The sequence below is a fragment of the Corticium candelabrum genome, chromosome 10 (genome assembly GCF_963422355.1).
Source record: "Corticium candelabrum chromosome 10, ooCorCand1.1, whole genome shotgun sequence".
NCBI classification, from domain to species: Eukaryota; Metazoa; Porifera; class Homoscleromorpha; order Homosclerophorida; family Plakinidae; genus Corticium; species Corticium candelabrum.
In genome coordinates, this window is record NC_085094.1 from 102,584 (window position 1) to 115,836 (window position 13,253).

Sequence of the window (13,253 nt, forward strand, 5' to 3'; positions counted from 1 at the left end):
CCCACGTGAATTGATGCACTCTGCAACCCTATATTGACGCTGGTTTGAAAGACCACTAACGCAGTGAAAACGAATATTGTTTAGGTGTTAGACTTTGATAGCAGCCTTTGCGATTTTGTTAATGTAATGATCGAGCCAAAATATGCTTCCGCATGGTTGGTCACATCTGGTTTCCACTGAAGAGGGAAGCTGTTTTGATGGCTGCTAGTTCGGCTAGTCAACGTGACAAAGCAATTAATTAATTTTGTCAACAATCAATCACTGAGGAAGTGTTGCATGAGATCATTAACCATGAAATCCAAAAGCAGTATGTCTGGAAGCGGGACGATACCTCCTTTCAAATATGATACCACCATTCTTTTTACCATACAATGTACACGTTGGTCTCCACGTCCTAAATTTTATCCTATGCGTCTCTATAGTCCATAGGCCACATAATTGTGTTTCGTGTCCTATAGAGGGAGAGGCATATCCTATTAGACAAATAGCATCTCTGGTCTCGAGCCACACAAATGACCCCTTTCCAGTCCCAGTACCTTCTCTGCAAGCAGATAAAAAGTAGACTCGAGTCAGTCTCTCTCCGCCTTCGTCATTCCCCGGACTGTCAATCCTCGCCGGGCGATTTTTTTAGGACGAAGTTTGGGAACTTAGCCGCTGCAGCGAATGCGCTTTGGTGTACGAGGCTACCGGCGCGCTAATTGCTTCTTGGTAGTGAATGGACATGTTACAACCGCGTTTTTGACATAAACGAACTGCTGTCTTTTTACGCATCTTTCGAGCAGTAACCTGCACCGTTTATTGAAAGGGGGCCTCAGTTTTGAGTGTCGTCCGCTGAACATTGCTCTCGACACAAATGGACTTTAAATAAATTGGACGGCAGGTAAAGTGATTTTTAATACTTAAATAAAAAATTGCAGTTTTGTTGAAATATTTTTTGGGTGCGCGCATCTCCGCGACCTGTGAGGATTGACAATCCGGGAATGACGAAAGCGCGGCGAGACTGGTCACGAGTCTAGATAAAAAGTTGATTAGAAGTTAACCCAAAGAACGCTGTCAAGTACTTTACCGTTTCACAAATCCGCTTTCCTGACACCCAATGAGCAACGTCACGACAAGCTACTAGGAAATGTCTTGCATTCAATGGACTGGTGGATAATGTGGCTCCAGGAACGTCATCTTTCGTCAAACGAAGGGGATTCAGTATGAGAAATCCCCTCAATTTTACCGCAGCACTCGGCAATACCGAATCGACAACTAGACAAATAGGATATCTCTAGTATGTAGCCACAGAATTATGTACTGTGTGCTCTAGAGATGACAGTAGCATCACTACTGGCCCGCACGCTCGTAAATCGACGTAAATAGCACGTAAATCGACGTAAAATACGAAGACACGTAATTGTTTCGTAATTTACGATCCTGGGTCGTATTTTACGTCTGAAGTGTACTTTGCGACGTAAATTACGAAAGATTTACGTGTCTTCGTATTTTACGTCTATTTACGTTCTATTTAGATACGTTGATTTACAAAACATCGCTAGGTCCTAATGACACGCGCACTGTGTGATTACACTTCATCATTTGACATTAGTCTAGGAGCTCTTGAACATGCATTTTTTTGCTAATTAATTAAGAATAATACCGCCGTTCAGTACATGCAAATGTGTGTAAGCCGTATACAGAGTACTACACAAGGCTAGAGACCAAAGGTTTGACGGAGCCGTCAATCTGTGTGAAGTCTAAAATCTGACCACGCCTACACAACCTGGTCAATCCTACACACAGGGTACTACCGTACCCTGTGATTAGTATTAATTGTTGTATTGATCAAGTATACATTTCATAATTTTAATCACATGCATGCTGTACCTGTGATACACAGTACGTGATGATGACTATGATCAACTGGGAAGTCCAGAGTCTGTATCCAGTAATGACACCAGTAGCTCATCCAACAGCTCAACAGGCTCACTGAAAGCCTCAAGCACTTGTCAAAGTGAGACCTTAGACAAGTCCAAAGAGGCGGAGGAGTTTCGTACGTCTGGATCTGAAAATATATCTGAAGATGATAATGCAGCAAGTGATCCCTATAATGATAAACTTTATGAAGCTCCCATTTCAACAAAAGATAGTATTGTCTTAATCTCAACTATGATTCAACGACATCACCTGTCAAAAAGTGCACTGTCTGATTTTCTTGAAGTACTGTGTCTGCATTTGCCAACAAAACCTTATGCACTTCAGTCACGCTACAAGTTTGAAAAGGCAATGACTGAACTGATATTTGAGCCTGCAGAAATTCTTGTTTACCATGTTTGTCCGGCACGTAAATGCCTTCTACAGCCATCTGGAGTCAACCAACCATGTTCTACTCCTGGCTGCTCATACAATGGTTCTCAGTCCACTTTACAATTTATGGAACTTGCATTAGACAAGCAGCTGCAAGCCCTGGTTAGAGGTGTGTGATTACATGTTAGCACCTATTAGGCCGTGTTTCCACTAGCTGCACCTTAAACTAGTTTAGCTTAAATGGGTTTAAGAACTAAACCAGTTCAAGAAAGCGAATGTTTTCACTAGGAACTTGCACATCAGGGATGTGCAAAACAAACCGTCTAGGAACGCCTTATTTTGAAGTATTGGGCTGCTTTGTCGCCGAGTCAGAGCAACTGTTGGTTTTCACTGATTCAGCATCTGCTAGTAGGAATTTGCATGAGGATGACCAAGGACACCGTCTTTTCTTTCTCCGTAGCTACTGATTTCTTTCCCCTAGTTAACGACCCTTACATCTTTTAGGGCAATCCTATTCCAGAAAAATTGTTAATATCATCAAAACGACATTGTGGGAAGCCATCTAAACAAGCGCGCTACTGCCACGTGACAGTTAAACCTAAACCACTTTGCTAAACCTACTTTGAAGTCGGTTTAGGAAAGCGGTTTAGGTTTAAAAAGAACTGATTTAGTGCAGGTAGAAACAGGTGAATTCTTAAACCAGTTTAGCTTAAACCACTCGCTAAACTGGTTAGGCATAGTGGAAACGCGCGCTTACAGACTTGGACAAAATTATAGGGACACCTGGCATTTTTGTGTCGAGTCTAACTTTGGCACTGAATTTTTCTCTAGAAAAACCAAATGTTTTTCGAATTTCTTTTTTCATGGATTGCGTCATTGTTAGTAGTGCCTGCAACGGCTTTCCCGTGGCAGCAGCGATTATGAAAAACGACCTGGACGTAGGAGGGCAACGAAAATCCGAGAAGATCATTGACTGAAGAGAATGGCACTGCAGAACCGCAGAACATCATCACGACTGCTCTCGTATCAGCTGGCTGATGAAACCAGCAAGCAGGTGTCAAGTAGAACAGTCCGTCATCGTCTCAGTGAGACAAGAGTGAACGCTCGGAGGCCTAGAAAAAAACCACTGCTAACAGAAAACCATTGGCGTTTGCGACTGGGATGGGCAACCATTCACACACAATGGACTTTGGATGACTGGAAATCTGTTCTTTTTACAGATGAGTCAAAAGTCAGCCTAGGAAACGATGGTGCTCTGTACGTTTGACGTCGCAAATGTGAGGAATTTCTCCCTGAATGTTGTGATCGTACGGTCCAGCACGCGGCTAGTGTGTTGGTGTGGAGATCGATGTGTTGGCATGGTTTACGGACTCTGGTGAAACTGGAAGGTCGTTTGGACAGCACGGCGTACCAACAGGTTCTGGAAGAGCACATGCTTACAGACGCAGTGGCACTGATAGAAGACGACTTTGTCTTCCAGCAGGACCACGCGCCAATCCACACGTCTCGGTCAACAAGACAATGGCTACGCCGGCATGACGTCACACTGTTGGAGTGGCCGCCAAAATCGCCTGATGCGAATCCAATCGAGAACTTGTGGCATGAACTCAAAACTGCTGCCAACCGTCGCGAAGCGAGAACTGCAGCTGAGCTCTGGAATGCTCTACAAGAGGCGTGGCAGCCGATTCCAGCCGCGCGTGTCCGGAATTTGGCAGAAAGTGTTCCGCGACGTCTGGACGCAATCAGAAGAGTGAGAGGCGAGAACACTCGGTACTGACGAACTGGTGAAGGGCTTCAATTTTCCTTCGTGTTATTAAAACCGGTTTTTTAAAAGCCACTAAACAAAATCAGAGAGAGTCTAACTTACGACGCTTACACAGTCATGACGTCATACACTTTTAGCTCTCGTTTTCCGCAATGCAAAACGTAAAAAAAACAATTTAGGGTCTACAGTATTCTCAAGAAACCTAACAATCAACGCGGTAACTATTTAGTTCTTAACAATATTGATAGTTGGTGAATTGTGACCTAATTATTGTGTTACTACATACCCACAGCGGGGTGTTCCTATAATTTTGTCCAAGTCTTTGTATATACATTATATAAAGCAGAGGTGTCTGTCTCTCTGTCTGTGTGTCCGTCTGTAAGAGCGTTTCCCAAAAACGGTGAGTCTGATCTCAGCCTGATTTGTCTCATGGACGCCGAATTCATCTGGGTCGAAAGTGAGATTGTGGTCGTCTTCCTGACTTCTCCCACGACGACGGTATTTCCTGCGGATCGCACTTGCTTCCACTCGTGCTCAAATACCTCTGGAACAACGCATCGTATCTCCACCGAATTTAGACTGCCAATTCCTGACGTTGGACGGTAGGCGCCGATCGTGTCGTTTCTTGCCGAAACAAGCGAGAAGAGCAAGATTCGTATTCATTCAGAACTTCCGTGACCTCACAACTAAGATTGCACGTGACGTGTCCACAGACCTATCTTTACAGTACAGTATCTTGCCTGTAAGAAAGACAGGCCATCGAAAAGGGCAAGATCAGATGAGCCGTGACTTCGTCTAGATCTAGACGGGGAACCAATTACTAACTAACTGCATGCGACTTCATTTGTCTTTCTGACGACATTCAATGAGACATCGGACGGTATCTCCACCGAATTTAAAGGCCTGTTCTTGACATCGGACGGTATGCACTCCCTGCAGCGGAGAGAAGTGACGATGTCTCTAGAGGATGGTTCACACTGGCGATAATTACGTTATCAAATAAAGACGTCACAAATGTCAACGCACTTAGCCATTGTCTAATTTGATATGCCTTTAATGAACTAAACGGTAAAGCACTTACATCACGGCTAATTAGTGACAATAAACGGTTACTGACAAAACATTACAGTCTACTGCGCCAAGACATTGCAGTGTACTAGCTGAGCAATATCCGGGAGTGCTCTACTATTGCAAGTGTATACGTGAAATTTTTCGTTGCTTTTACAATGCCTCCAAAAAGACGGACTGGCTCGGGTTGCGCTGACAAGGGCATAAGTTAGCGTAATTGGTTTGTGCTGTGATTGAAACTTTTTTTGCACAGGGATGCTAACCAACACTATACAGCATAGTGTTTGGAAATCTACAGAAATCTCTGTATACAAACTGTACGTGACCTGGCTGCACCCCTCTGCCTCTCCAACCATCAAATGCCTTTTTAGATACTTTTTGCTATAATCTTTACCTATAAAGGCGACCTGTCTGTCTGTCTGTCTGTCTGTCTGTCTGTCCTGTCTGTTTCTTTTTCTGTCTTGTCTGTCTGTCATTAATAGCAAACAGTGTCTGCAAATCAATATTTTGTGGGATTAAACTATTACCCGGGCGAAGCCGGGCATTGGAGCTCGTATATATATATATATATATATATATATATATATATATATATATATATATATATATATATATATATATATATATATATATATACCGTATTTCCGCGCTTTAAACGGCATGCCGGTAAAACTGGGGTTTACCAAGAACAGTGTCAACCCTTTCTGGTACCCTAAACCGGCATGCCGGTATAGAGTGAGGTATGCCGATATAGAGTGGGGTAGCCTTGGACTCAGGTCTCGAGTGCGCGAGCACCTAATGCTAGTGCGCATGCCTGCTGATGGCGGACGACGTCCAGTCGACGACATCCTGCTCTTCCAAGAAAGGAAGAAAATCGTACACGATTCAGAAGAAGATGGAAGTGTTGTCGAGGTTGGCAGAGCTGGGTGGAAACGTGGCGGGAACAGCTCGGGAATGCGGAGTACCGAGAAGTTGCGTGCAAGACTGGTCGAAGGCTGAGAATCAGATCGAAGCAATAAAGAATGACATACAGATTTCGACAAGAAAGAGGAGAAGATCCTCCGCAATGGCTGGATCAGATGGAGCCAAGAGAAGAGCTTGGTATCCTGAACTAGAAACGGAGTTGTCGTCGTGGGTAGACAAAAAACGTGCTGAGGGCATAACTGTCAGTGGGAGATGTATCAAGCTACAAGCTCGAAAGCTCTATGACGATATGTCTGAGGGCGAAGAGTGCATGCTTCTTTTTCTGTATCAGTGTTAATGTTAAGTATGTCTGTTTATCCACACAAAGCTCTGCAACTTTCCATTTCAACACTTGATGAAAGATGTTTGTAATTTTACCCCTCTAGACACCGGCATGCCGGTATGCCCCGGAGTATACCGGCACTTGCTAGACCCCGTTATAAACCGGCATGCCGTTTAAAGCGCGGAAATACGGTATATATATATATATACTACCATATAGAATCGGCGGTGTTTGTATGTATGTACTATAATTTTAAAGACTTTTCCTCTGAAAAAAGAACTAGATGTAAGGATTGTATAAAAAAGAACAGAAACAAGATCTATAGATAATATGAACCAAAGCCAGACATCATTAGTAAATCCTTCCAACCCACTAAATGTAAAATGTAGGGAATGTGGTTGGAAGGATTCACTAATGATGTCTGGCTTTGGTTCATATTATCTATAGACCTTGTTTCTGTTACTTTTTATACAATCCCTACATCTAGTTCATTTTTCAGAAAATTTTTTTTAAAAATTGTAGTTTGGTAAGTTTTTAAGAGTGCGAAAGCACAGGCTACTCCATTAGTTAATATTAAACAAAAAATTGATAGCCTAACAAAAATACACATTTTCTAAATCGTACTTGGTCTACATGTATAGTCTCATATCTCGAGCTTGTGGATCTTAGGTTTACAGTGTACTTGCAAAACATGCTAAGAGCTATGCAGTGTTTGTGTATAGATGGTTTGAATCAAACGTTGCATTTAGTTGCAATAATACCACTAGTAAGTATGAAGCTATGGTCTACTCGCTTCAGAGCTACGAGCATACGTGCATGTAGTTGTGTGTGTGTGCGTGTGCATGTGTACTGCAAAATATTTCGATCTCATGCAAAAGGTTGAGATTGGAGAAGGAATTTATGCAGATGATTAGCCGTTAGATCTCCTGGTTGTCTACAACAATTTCTAGATGCATTCTTCCATAATTTTAAAATTTGTGTCCAGTGGGGTATGAGTATTAGCGTTTAAACAACTAAAGTTCTTGGTGTGGGCAACAAAGCAAGCTCGCATTTCTGTTGATAGTCATACATCACGTTACAGAATGTTGTTGAGTTTATTATCGAAAATGCAAGATTCGGTTTGATAGACTTGTCACTACTATGAGAATCGAGATGCCAGTTTCAGCAGCGTCAACTTTTTCTTCGTCATTGAACGCTACACGCACACGCCAACGTTTGCGCACGTGCACGTGACCAAACGTGTGTGTAAGCGCGTGCCGAGTGTCTTGAACAAAAGCTTCTACACGCGACCGGCTTGTACACAGTACGAAGTCTTTGATTTGCGAGAGTTTGGTCTTAAATATAATACGGTAGCAATAGACAACTGTAAAATTTCTAACGTAGGCCACACCTCTAAGCTCGTAACAATCGTCACATTCCGAGTGCTGCAAAGTCAACATTTCGTGACCGAAGCGAGTCGAATTATTTTGCTTTTGCAATAATTCAAATGCTTGAAGGCGTTGGTGTTCCAACTACGGCAAGAAGAGGTATTTCGCGTCTTCGATTGCGATGACGTTCAACGTCACTTCTAATTAATTAATTATGCACACTTTTTGCGTTTGCTCGTTCGATTCAAGGGCGCAATTCTTTGCCTAACTGTAGGCTTTCAGGTTTTTTAACCACGAAACATGTCAAAAATTTTTGTCGCCTTGTTGTACACGTGTATCCTAAATTGCTTCATGTAACGTAGCAAGAGCTTGTGATTGGCTGCCTGGTTATTTTTTGTTAACAATTGCTTACAACAATTGCGGTTGAACGTAAGTAGGGTAGCAGGTTCAAATCCATTCTAGAAATCTTTTTTCTTAGATGTTTCTTGTTTCTATCATCAAAAGAATACAGGTCGGTTTATTCTACGTCGTTTCCCAAAGTTTTAGATTTAGATATGCCTTAGTCAACGAGTTATGCGTGACGAAGGAGGAGAAGAAGAAGAAGAAGAAGAAGAAGAAATAAGACAAAATCCAGCGAAAACTCTGAAATTGACGAGGGTTTTTCTCCTTCTGAAGACAAGCTGAGATCAATTCAAAAGTAGTCAAGCGTAGTTGAACTTTTAAGGATTTCTATCTGTCGTTTTCAAGATATTTAATAGCGTTTTAAGGTGATTTCTGAAGGTATAAAATATGACCGCGCCCACACAACCCGGTCAATCCCTACATACATGGTACTACCGTACCCGGTGATAAGTTCGATAGGCGGCTAGACCGGATCACCCACGAGGCTAAAATTTGGGGTACAGGCGTAACTCGACGTGGGTAAGAACATACCAGTGTGGCGTCGTCTTCCAGCTCTTCAGTTAGGTCCCCTTTTGGGGGTGCATCGTACAACGACATAATGCTGTTCATTGTTCAAAAAGGAAACTGAATGCCCCTGATAGACTCAATTTAAAGGAAGTTCTGTTACGTGAACACCATCTCATGGCATAGTTTCGTTTTCTCATAACTAAGAATGCAATGCTCACTTTCAATATCCATTGTTTGTTCACATGCCATTGTTACGTCACAATGCTATAGCTATAGAGCATTCCCATCAGACTGCGTTATCTGAGCAAGCTGTAGTTGATTTGTTTATCTTAAACATCAAACTACATCCAGAGCAAAAAGCTGACCTCGGACGGGATGCATGGAGCGTGTCGTCTAGTACCGGCGACGTCAAAAACGACAAGATAGTTTTGTGTAGGATATCTGGGTATGTAGAAATTTGCCTACTTTCGGTTGTTTCGAGTACGCTCGTCGAATACCTGCCACATTCGATACGCCTGTTTCCTATAACGATAGCAACGTCTTTGAAGTTATAACATAATGGGACTGTTGAAATGGCTCCGAGAAGACTCACTGAAGAGACGTGTCACTGCATTTGCACTGAATCCAACCTACACGTCTCCTGCATGGAGTGCAATACTGGGAGTGTGAGAACATCAAAAACGGAGAGAAAAAAGGTGCACTAATCATGCATGTCTGCATGTCAAGCTGCACTGTACTGCATGTATCCTATGGGTGAGTAAAAAACTGCATTTGACTTTCAAGTTTCTGTTGCGCAGATATAAATCTCTGAACGGAAAAGTCGTTGCAATTTTTTTGGAATGAGATACACGGTTAAAGGTTCATTTGTCTTCATTGGGATACTAAATAATTAACACATTCCAGTTTATTCGAACAGACGTCCACACCAGTCATTTGAACTGAATCCACAGAGGGAGTGTGTCGATTGCTACCAAAAAATTGCACCTGACGTGTCTACACACGCTCAAACAGAGTCTTCCATCATAACAATACAGTACTTTGCTCGTGCGAAGAACAGGTCACGTATCTAGTAAATATAATATATACATATGTAAATATATAAATATATACATATATAATATCTCGACCTCAATTGACATGACAAGAGAGAAGATCGCTTCGCTCACCAATTAATTAATTAATATCTGAAATGAAATTTAGGAGCATGTTATTGATATTTATGTAAATTAATAATTATAGAAATTGATATTTACAGAAATTGATATTTGTAACAATTGATATCTATAAAATTTGATATTTTTAAAATGGTAATACATGTCTGGTAGAGAATGAAAAAGTCAATGTATTTATTGATATTTGGCAACATTTCAGAGCGCATCCAAGCATGTTGCACAAATTAAAAAGAAAGCGTTTGGTTCAAGTAATGAGGAGGAGAAGAAGCCAACCTATGTCATCAATTTTTTTGTGGGAAGAATATCTACGTTTGCGTGTGGTTGCCTGGTTGTTTGTCTATTTGTTTTTCTGTCTGTCTGTCTGTTTGTCTGTCTGTTTGTCTGTCTGTTTGTTTATTTGTGTATTTATTTGGTTGTCTGTTTGTTTGTTTGTTTCTGTTGTTTGTTTTTTGTTTGCTTGTTTGTCTGTATTTTTGCTTGTTCGTTTGTCTGTCTGTTTGTTTATCTGTTTGTTTGTCTATTTTTTTGTTTGTCTGTTTGTTTGTTTTGCTGTTTGTTTGTCTGTCTGTTTGTCTGTCTGTCTGTTTCTTTGTCTGTTTATTTGTTTGTCTATTTGTCTGTCTGTTTGTTTGTTTGTCTATTTGTCTGTCTGTTTGTCTGTTTGTTTATTTGTCTGTTTGTCTAATGAGTCCCTGTTTGTTTATCATTTAGTTGTAGTTGTTTGTGTATTTGTCTATTGGTTTGTGTTCATGTTTTCCTTTGTTTCCATCGTGTATGGTATTTTGTATGGTATATATGCAATATATTCTGTTTCATTGTGCTAGGCTGAAGACTGACGTTTACTTCAAACGAGGAGGTTCATCAAGAAATTCACAGGTTGATACTGATGTCATGTCGTTTGAATGTGCGTCTGCACAACAACCAGTGCATCTAGGCAAACGGATAGAAATAGTGTGGGTTAATTATTTTGTTGTTGCAGGATTTGGGTGGTGCTGCAATTTCAAGAGAATGGACCAATCAGGAGACATTGCTTCTAATGGAGGTGGGTGAAGTCAGTTTACACACACACACACACACACACACACACACACACACACACACACACACACACACACACACACACACACACACACACACACACACACACACACACACACACACACACACACACGTTAGAGACAGACACATAGACAGACATACTTTTGGGTGGATATCGTGTTGATGTGTTGTATGTAATCTATCTGCTTATGTCTTCGTAGGCTCTTGAGATGTATAAAGATGATTGGAACAAAGTGGCTGAACATGTTAGATCGAGGACTCAGGATGAATGCATTCTGCACTTTTTGAGATTGCCTATTGAGGATCCATATCTTGAAAGCTCATCTGCGCTTGGTAACATGATACTGTATGGTGTACATGTAGTCAATACTCTAATGTATTTGTCGGTGACACTTCAACGACTAAATTCGGACATAATCAATAAACAGGCATTGACAAATGTTGGCAAGAAGGAGTTTGGTACCAGCGGGCCAGCTAACCTTGCCAAACGAGAATTTAGTTTTGACTTTTCATAAATTTATGTTCGTGTGTGTGTGTGTCTGTGCTTGGTTGCATTGTAGTTTGTATTGTAGTTTGCGTTGTAGTTTGCATTGTAGTTTGCATTTTAGTTCGTGTCGTAGTTTGCTTGTAATTTGCCTTGTGCTTTTGATGACAGTACTGAAAATATATATCGAGAGATGCATCTCTCCAATATATATTGCAATCTAGTTTATTGTGAGATGCAGTCCTCCAATACAATAGTTTAGTGTATTGTGAGATGCATCCCTTCAATACAATCAACGGAAAACGGCCAAACTTGCACCACAGCTACTGAAACGCTTACTGAATAGATATCGCAAAAACGAAACGTTTAGACATGAAAATGGTGTACTTGCAGCGCCACGCGGCAACGCTGTCATTACAAACAGAATATCTCACTAGTTCTCTTTCCTATCGGCCTCAAATAATGTATCTGACGCAAAACACATGTAAGAAACGTTTGAATATGTTGGTTTTGCCTCCAAAGTCTTGGCGAAATCCGATCGAAGAACAAAGTACCGCCAGAGCGCCATGGACCGTCTCGGCAAAAATTGTGACCAAGCTGCATACGACTCTAAAATTTTGCTTGTACCTTACACACGCCCAAAGGGTCTGTCTAACGGCAAAAATATTTTGATTGGCTAACGAAGCTCAGAAGGCTGGACATTCAAAGCCAAGTCACGTGGCCGGAAATAGGCCACAACGTCGCAAGGCGTGACTTCAATAGAAAATGCCATATCTCGAGATTGCTGCAACGTAAACAGCTGAAAGTAGACACATTTAAAAGGAACTTTATTAGTAATTATTATGAACTATAGTTTGTCGAGAGAAAGCAAGGCCTAATTTCGGGAAGACAGCAAACGGTCACCAGTGTACTAAACGGAGGCGGAGTAAGGTAAGACATGTAATGTGAGGTAGGGCAATTAGCCTAACTATGGCGGCGAATGAAGGGCTAAGGGCTGAGTGGAAAACGCGGATCCACGGATCCACGGATCCACATACAATATATGTCAAACAGACTGCAGCGACTGGTCTTATTTCGCGAAAACGACCACAGATCCACGAATCCACGCACATTATTTAGATCTCTAGACTAGAGCATTTCAAATTTAGACTGCCCTGCTCCTGTCATTGTTCGGTTTCTGCTGCGATTAGCGCATGCGGTAATTGGTATCTCATAGACCGGTGTGTGGTATGCGTGTTCTCGACGCACGTGATTAGCCGCTCCGCTTTCAGCGTTTCCGGATACTTAGTTGATTCCTTACCTTCGTCGGATCTTCATAGTCTTGTATATCACTAGGTAACTTCGCCGTCAGATACCTTCACCGGACGAACTTCACCAGACTTGCCGGAGGGAAAGTCTGGCCCCGGCGCGAGGATCGCAGCCCAGGTATGCGCATGCGTAAACCGTACCGTGCTGCAGGAGACGGTCATCAGACCGGGACTACGACCCATTCGGAGATTTTCTTAAAATCACCAGCCCAAGCACGGTACACTGTATAAACTATCATCTCCTACCTGACGATGTGTGGCATTTCCAAGCACCGTACGTAAGAGGCTGATGCGGGCGAAACAGCTGCCGTTTAAGTTGCATTTATTGTAAAGTTGTGCTAACCATTTACTAGGTTAGTAGTGCACACGCCGACCGTTAATTACATGAGTGACTGCGACAATCCTGCTACACTGCTGCCAGGGATTCTTATGTACGACTCAAATGCTGTACTTTTCCATTTTTGATTGTGGACTCGTACACCCTCTTGCCTTCGCTGTCGTTGCTGCGCCAATGCGGAAGCTGCGGCCTGTAAAGCCTGTGCAGTCACGTTCGGCTTTTGTGAGCGCCCGTTGAACTTCTCGGACCA

At 42.1% G+C, this 13,253-nt stretch overlaps 2 protein-coding genes across 3 annotated transcripts; both read left to right on the forward strand.

Moving 5' to 3' along the window:
* Nucleotides 1-5,942: 5,942 nt before the first annotated feature.
* On the forward strand, nt 5,943-6,571 carry LOC134185963 (uncharacterized). Its single transcript, XM_062653856.1, has one exon. It carries the CDS (start codon nt 5,943-5,945, stop codon nt 6,381-6,383), a length of 441 nt encoding a protein of 146 aa, XP_062509840.1. The 3' UTR covers nt 6,384-6,571.
* Nucleotides 6,572-9,319: 2,748 nt separating this feature from the next.
* Nucleotides 9,320-11,524, forward strand: LOC134186101 (SWI/SNF complex subunit SMARCC1-like). 2 transcript variants are annotated; one of them, XM_062654021.1, is made up of 6 exons: nt 9,320-9,339; nt 9,442-9,502; nt 9,561-9,701; nt 10,016-10,720; nt 10,796-10,858; nt 11,076-11,524. In XM_062654021.1, the coding sequence occupies exons 4-6, from the start codon at nt 10,703-10,705 to the stop codon at nt 11,388-11,390; spliced, it is 396 nt and encodes a 131-aa protein (XP_062510005.1). In that variant the 5' UTR covers nt 9,320-9,339; nt 9,442-9,502; nt 9,561-9,701; nt 10,016-10,702; the 3' UTR covers nt 11,391-11,524. The 2 variants fall into 2 exon arrangements, with proteins under 2 accessions (XP_062510005.1, XP_062510004.1); XM_062654020.1 differs by having other exon boundaries at nt 10,016-10,692.
* Nucleotides 11,525-13,253: the final 1,729 nt, after the last annotated feature.

What these genes read in the sequence shown, in the direction of transcription:
- LOC134185963 (XM_062653856.1), top strand. Translation starts at nt 5,943, where the DNA reads ATGGCGGACGACGTCCAGTCGACGACATCCTGCTCTTCCAAGAAAGGA.
- LOC134186101 (XM_062654020.1), top strand. Translation starts at nt 10,591, where the DNA reads ATGGTATTTTGTATGGTATATATGCAATATATTCTGTTTCATTGTGCT. An exon ending in GTTCATCAAGAAATTCACAG is followed by an intron (nt 10,693 to 10,795) that starts GTTGATACTGAT and finishes TTGTTGTTGCAG; the next exon opens with GATTTGGGTGGTGCTGCAAT. An exon ending in AGACATTGCTTCTAATGGAG is followed by an intron (nt 10,859 to 11,075) that starts GTGGGTGAAGTC and finishes ATGTCTTCGTAG; the next exon opens with GCTCTTGAGATGTATAAAGA.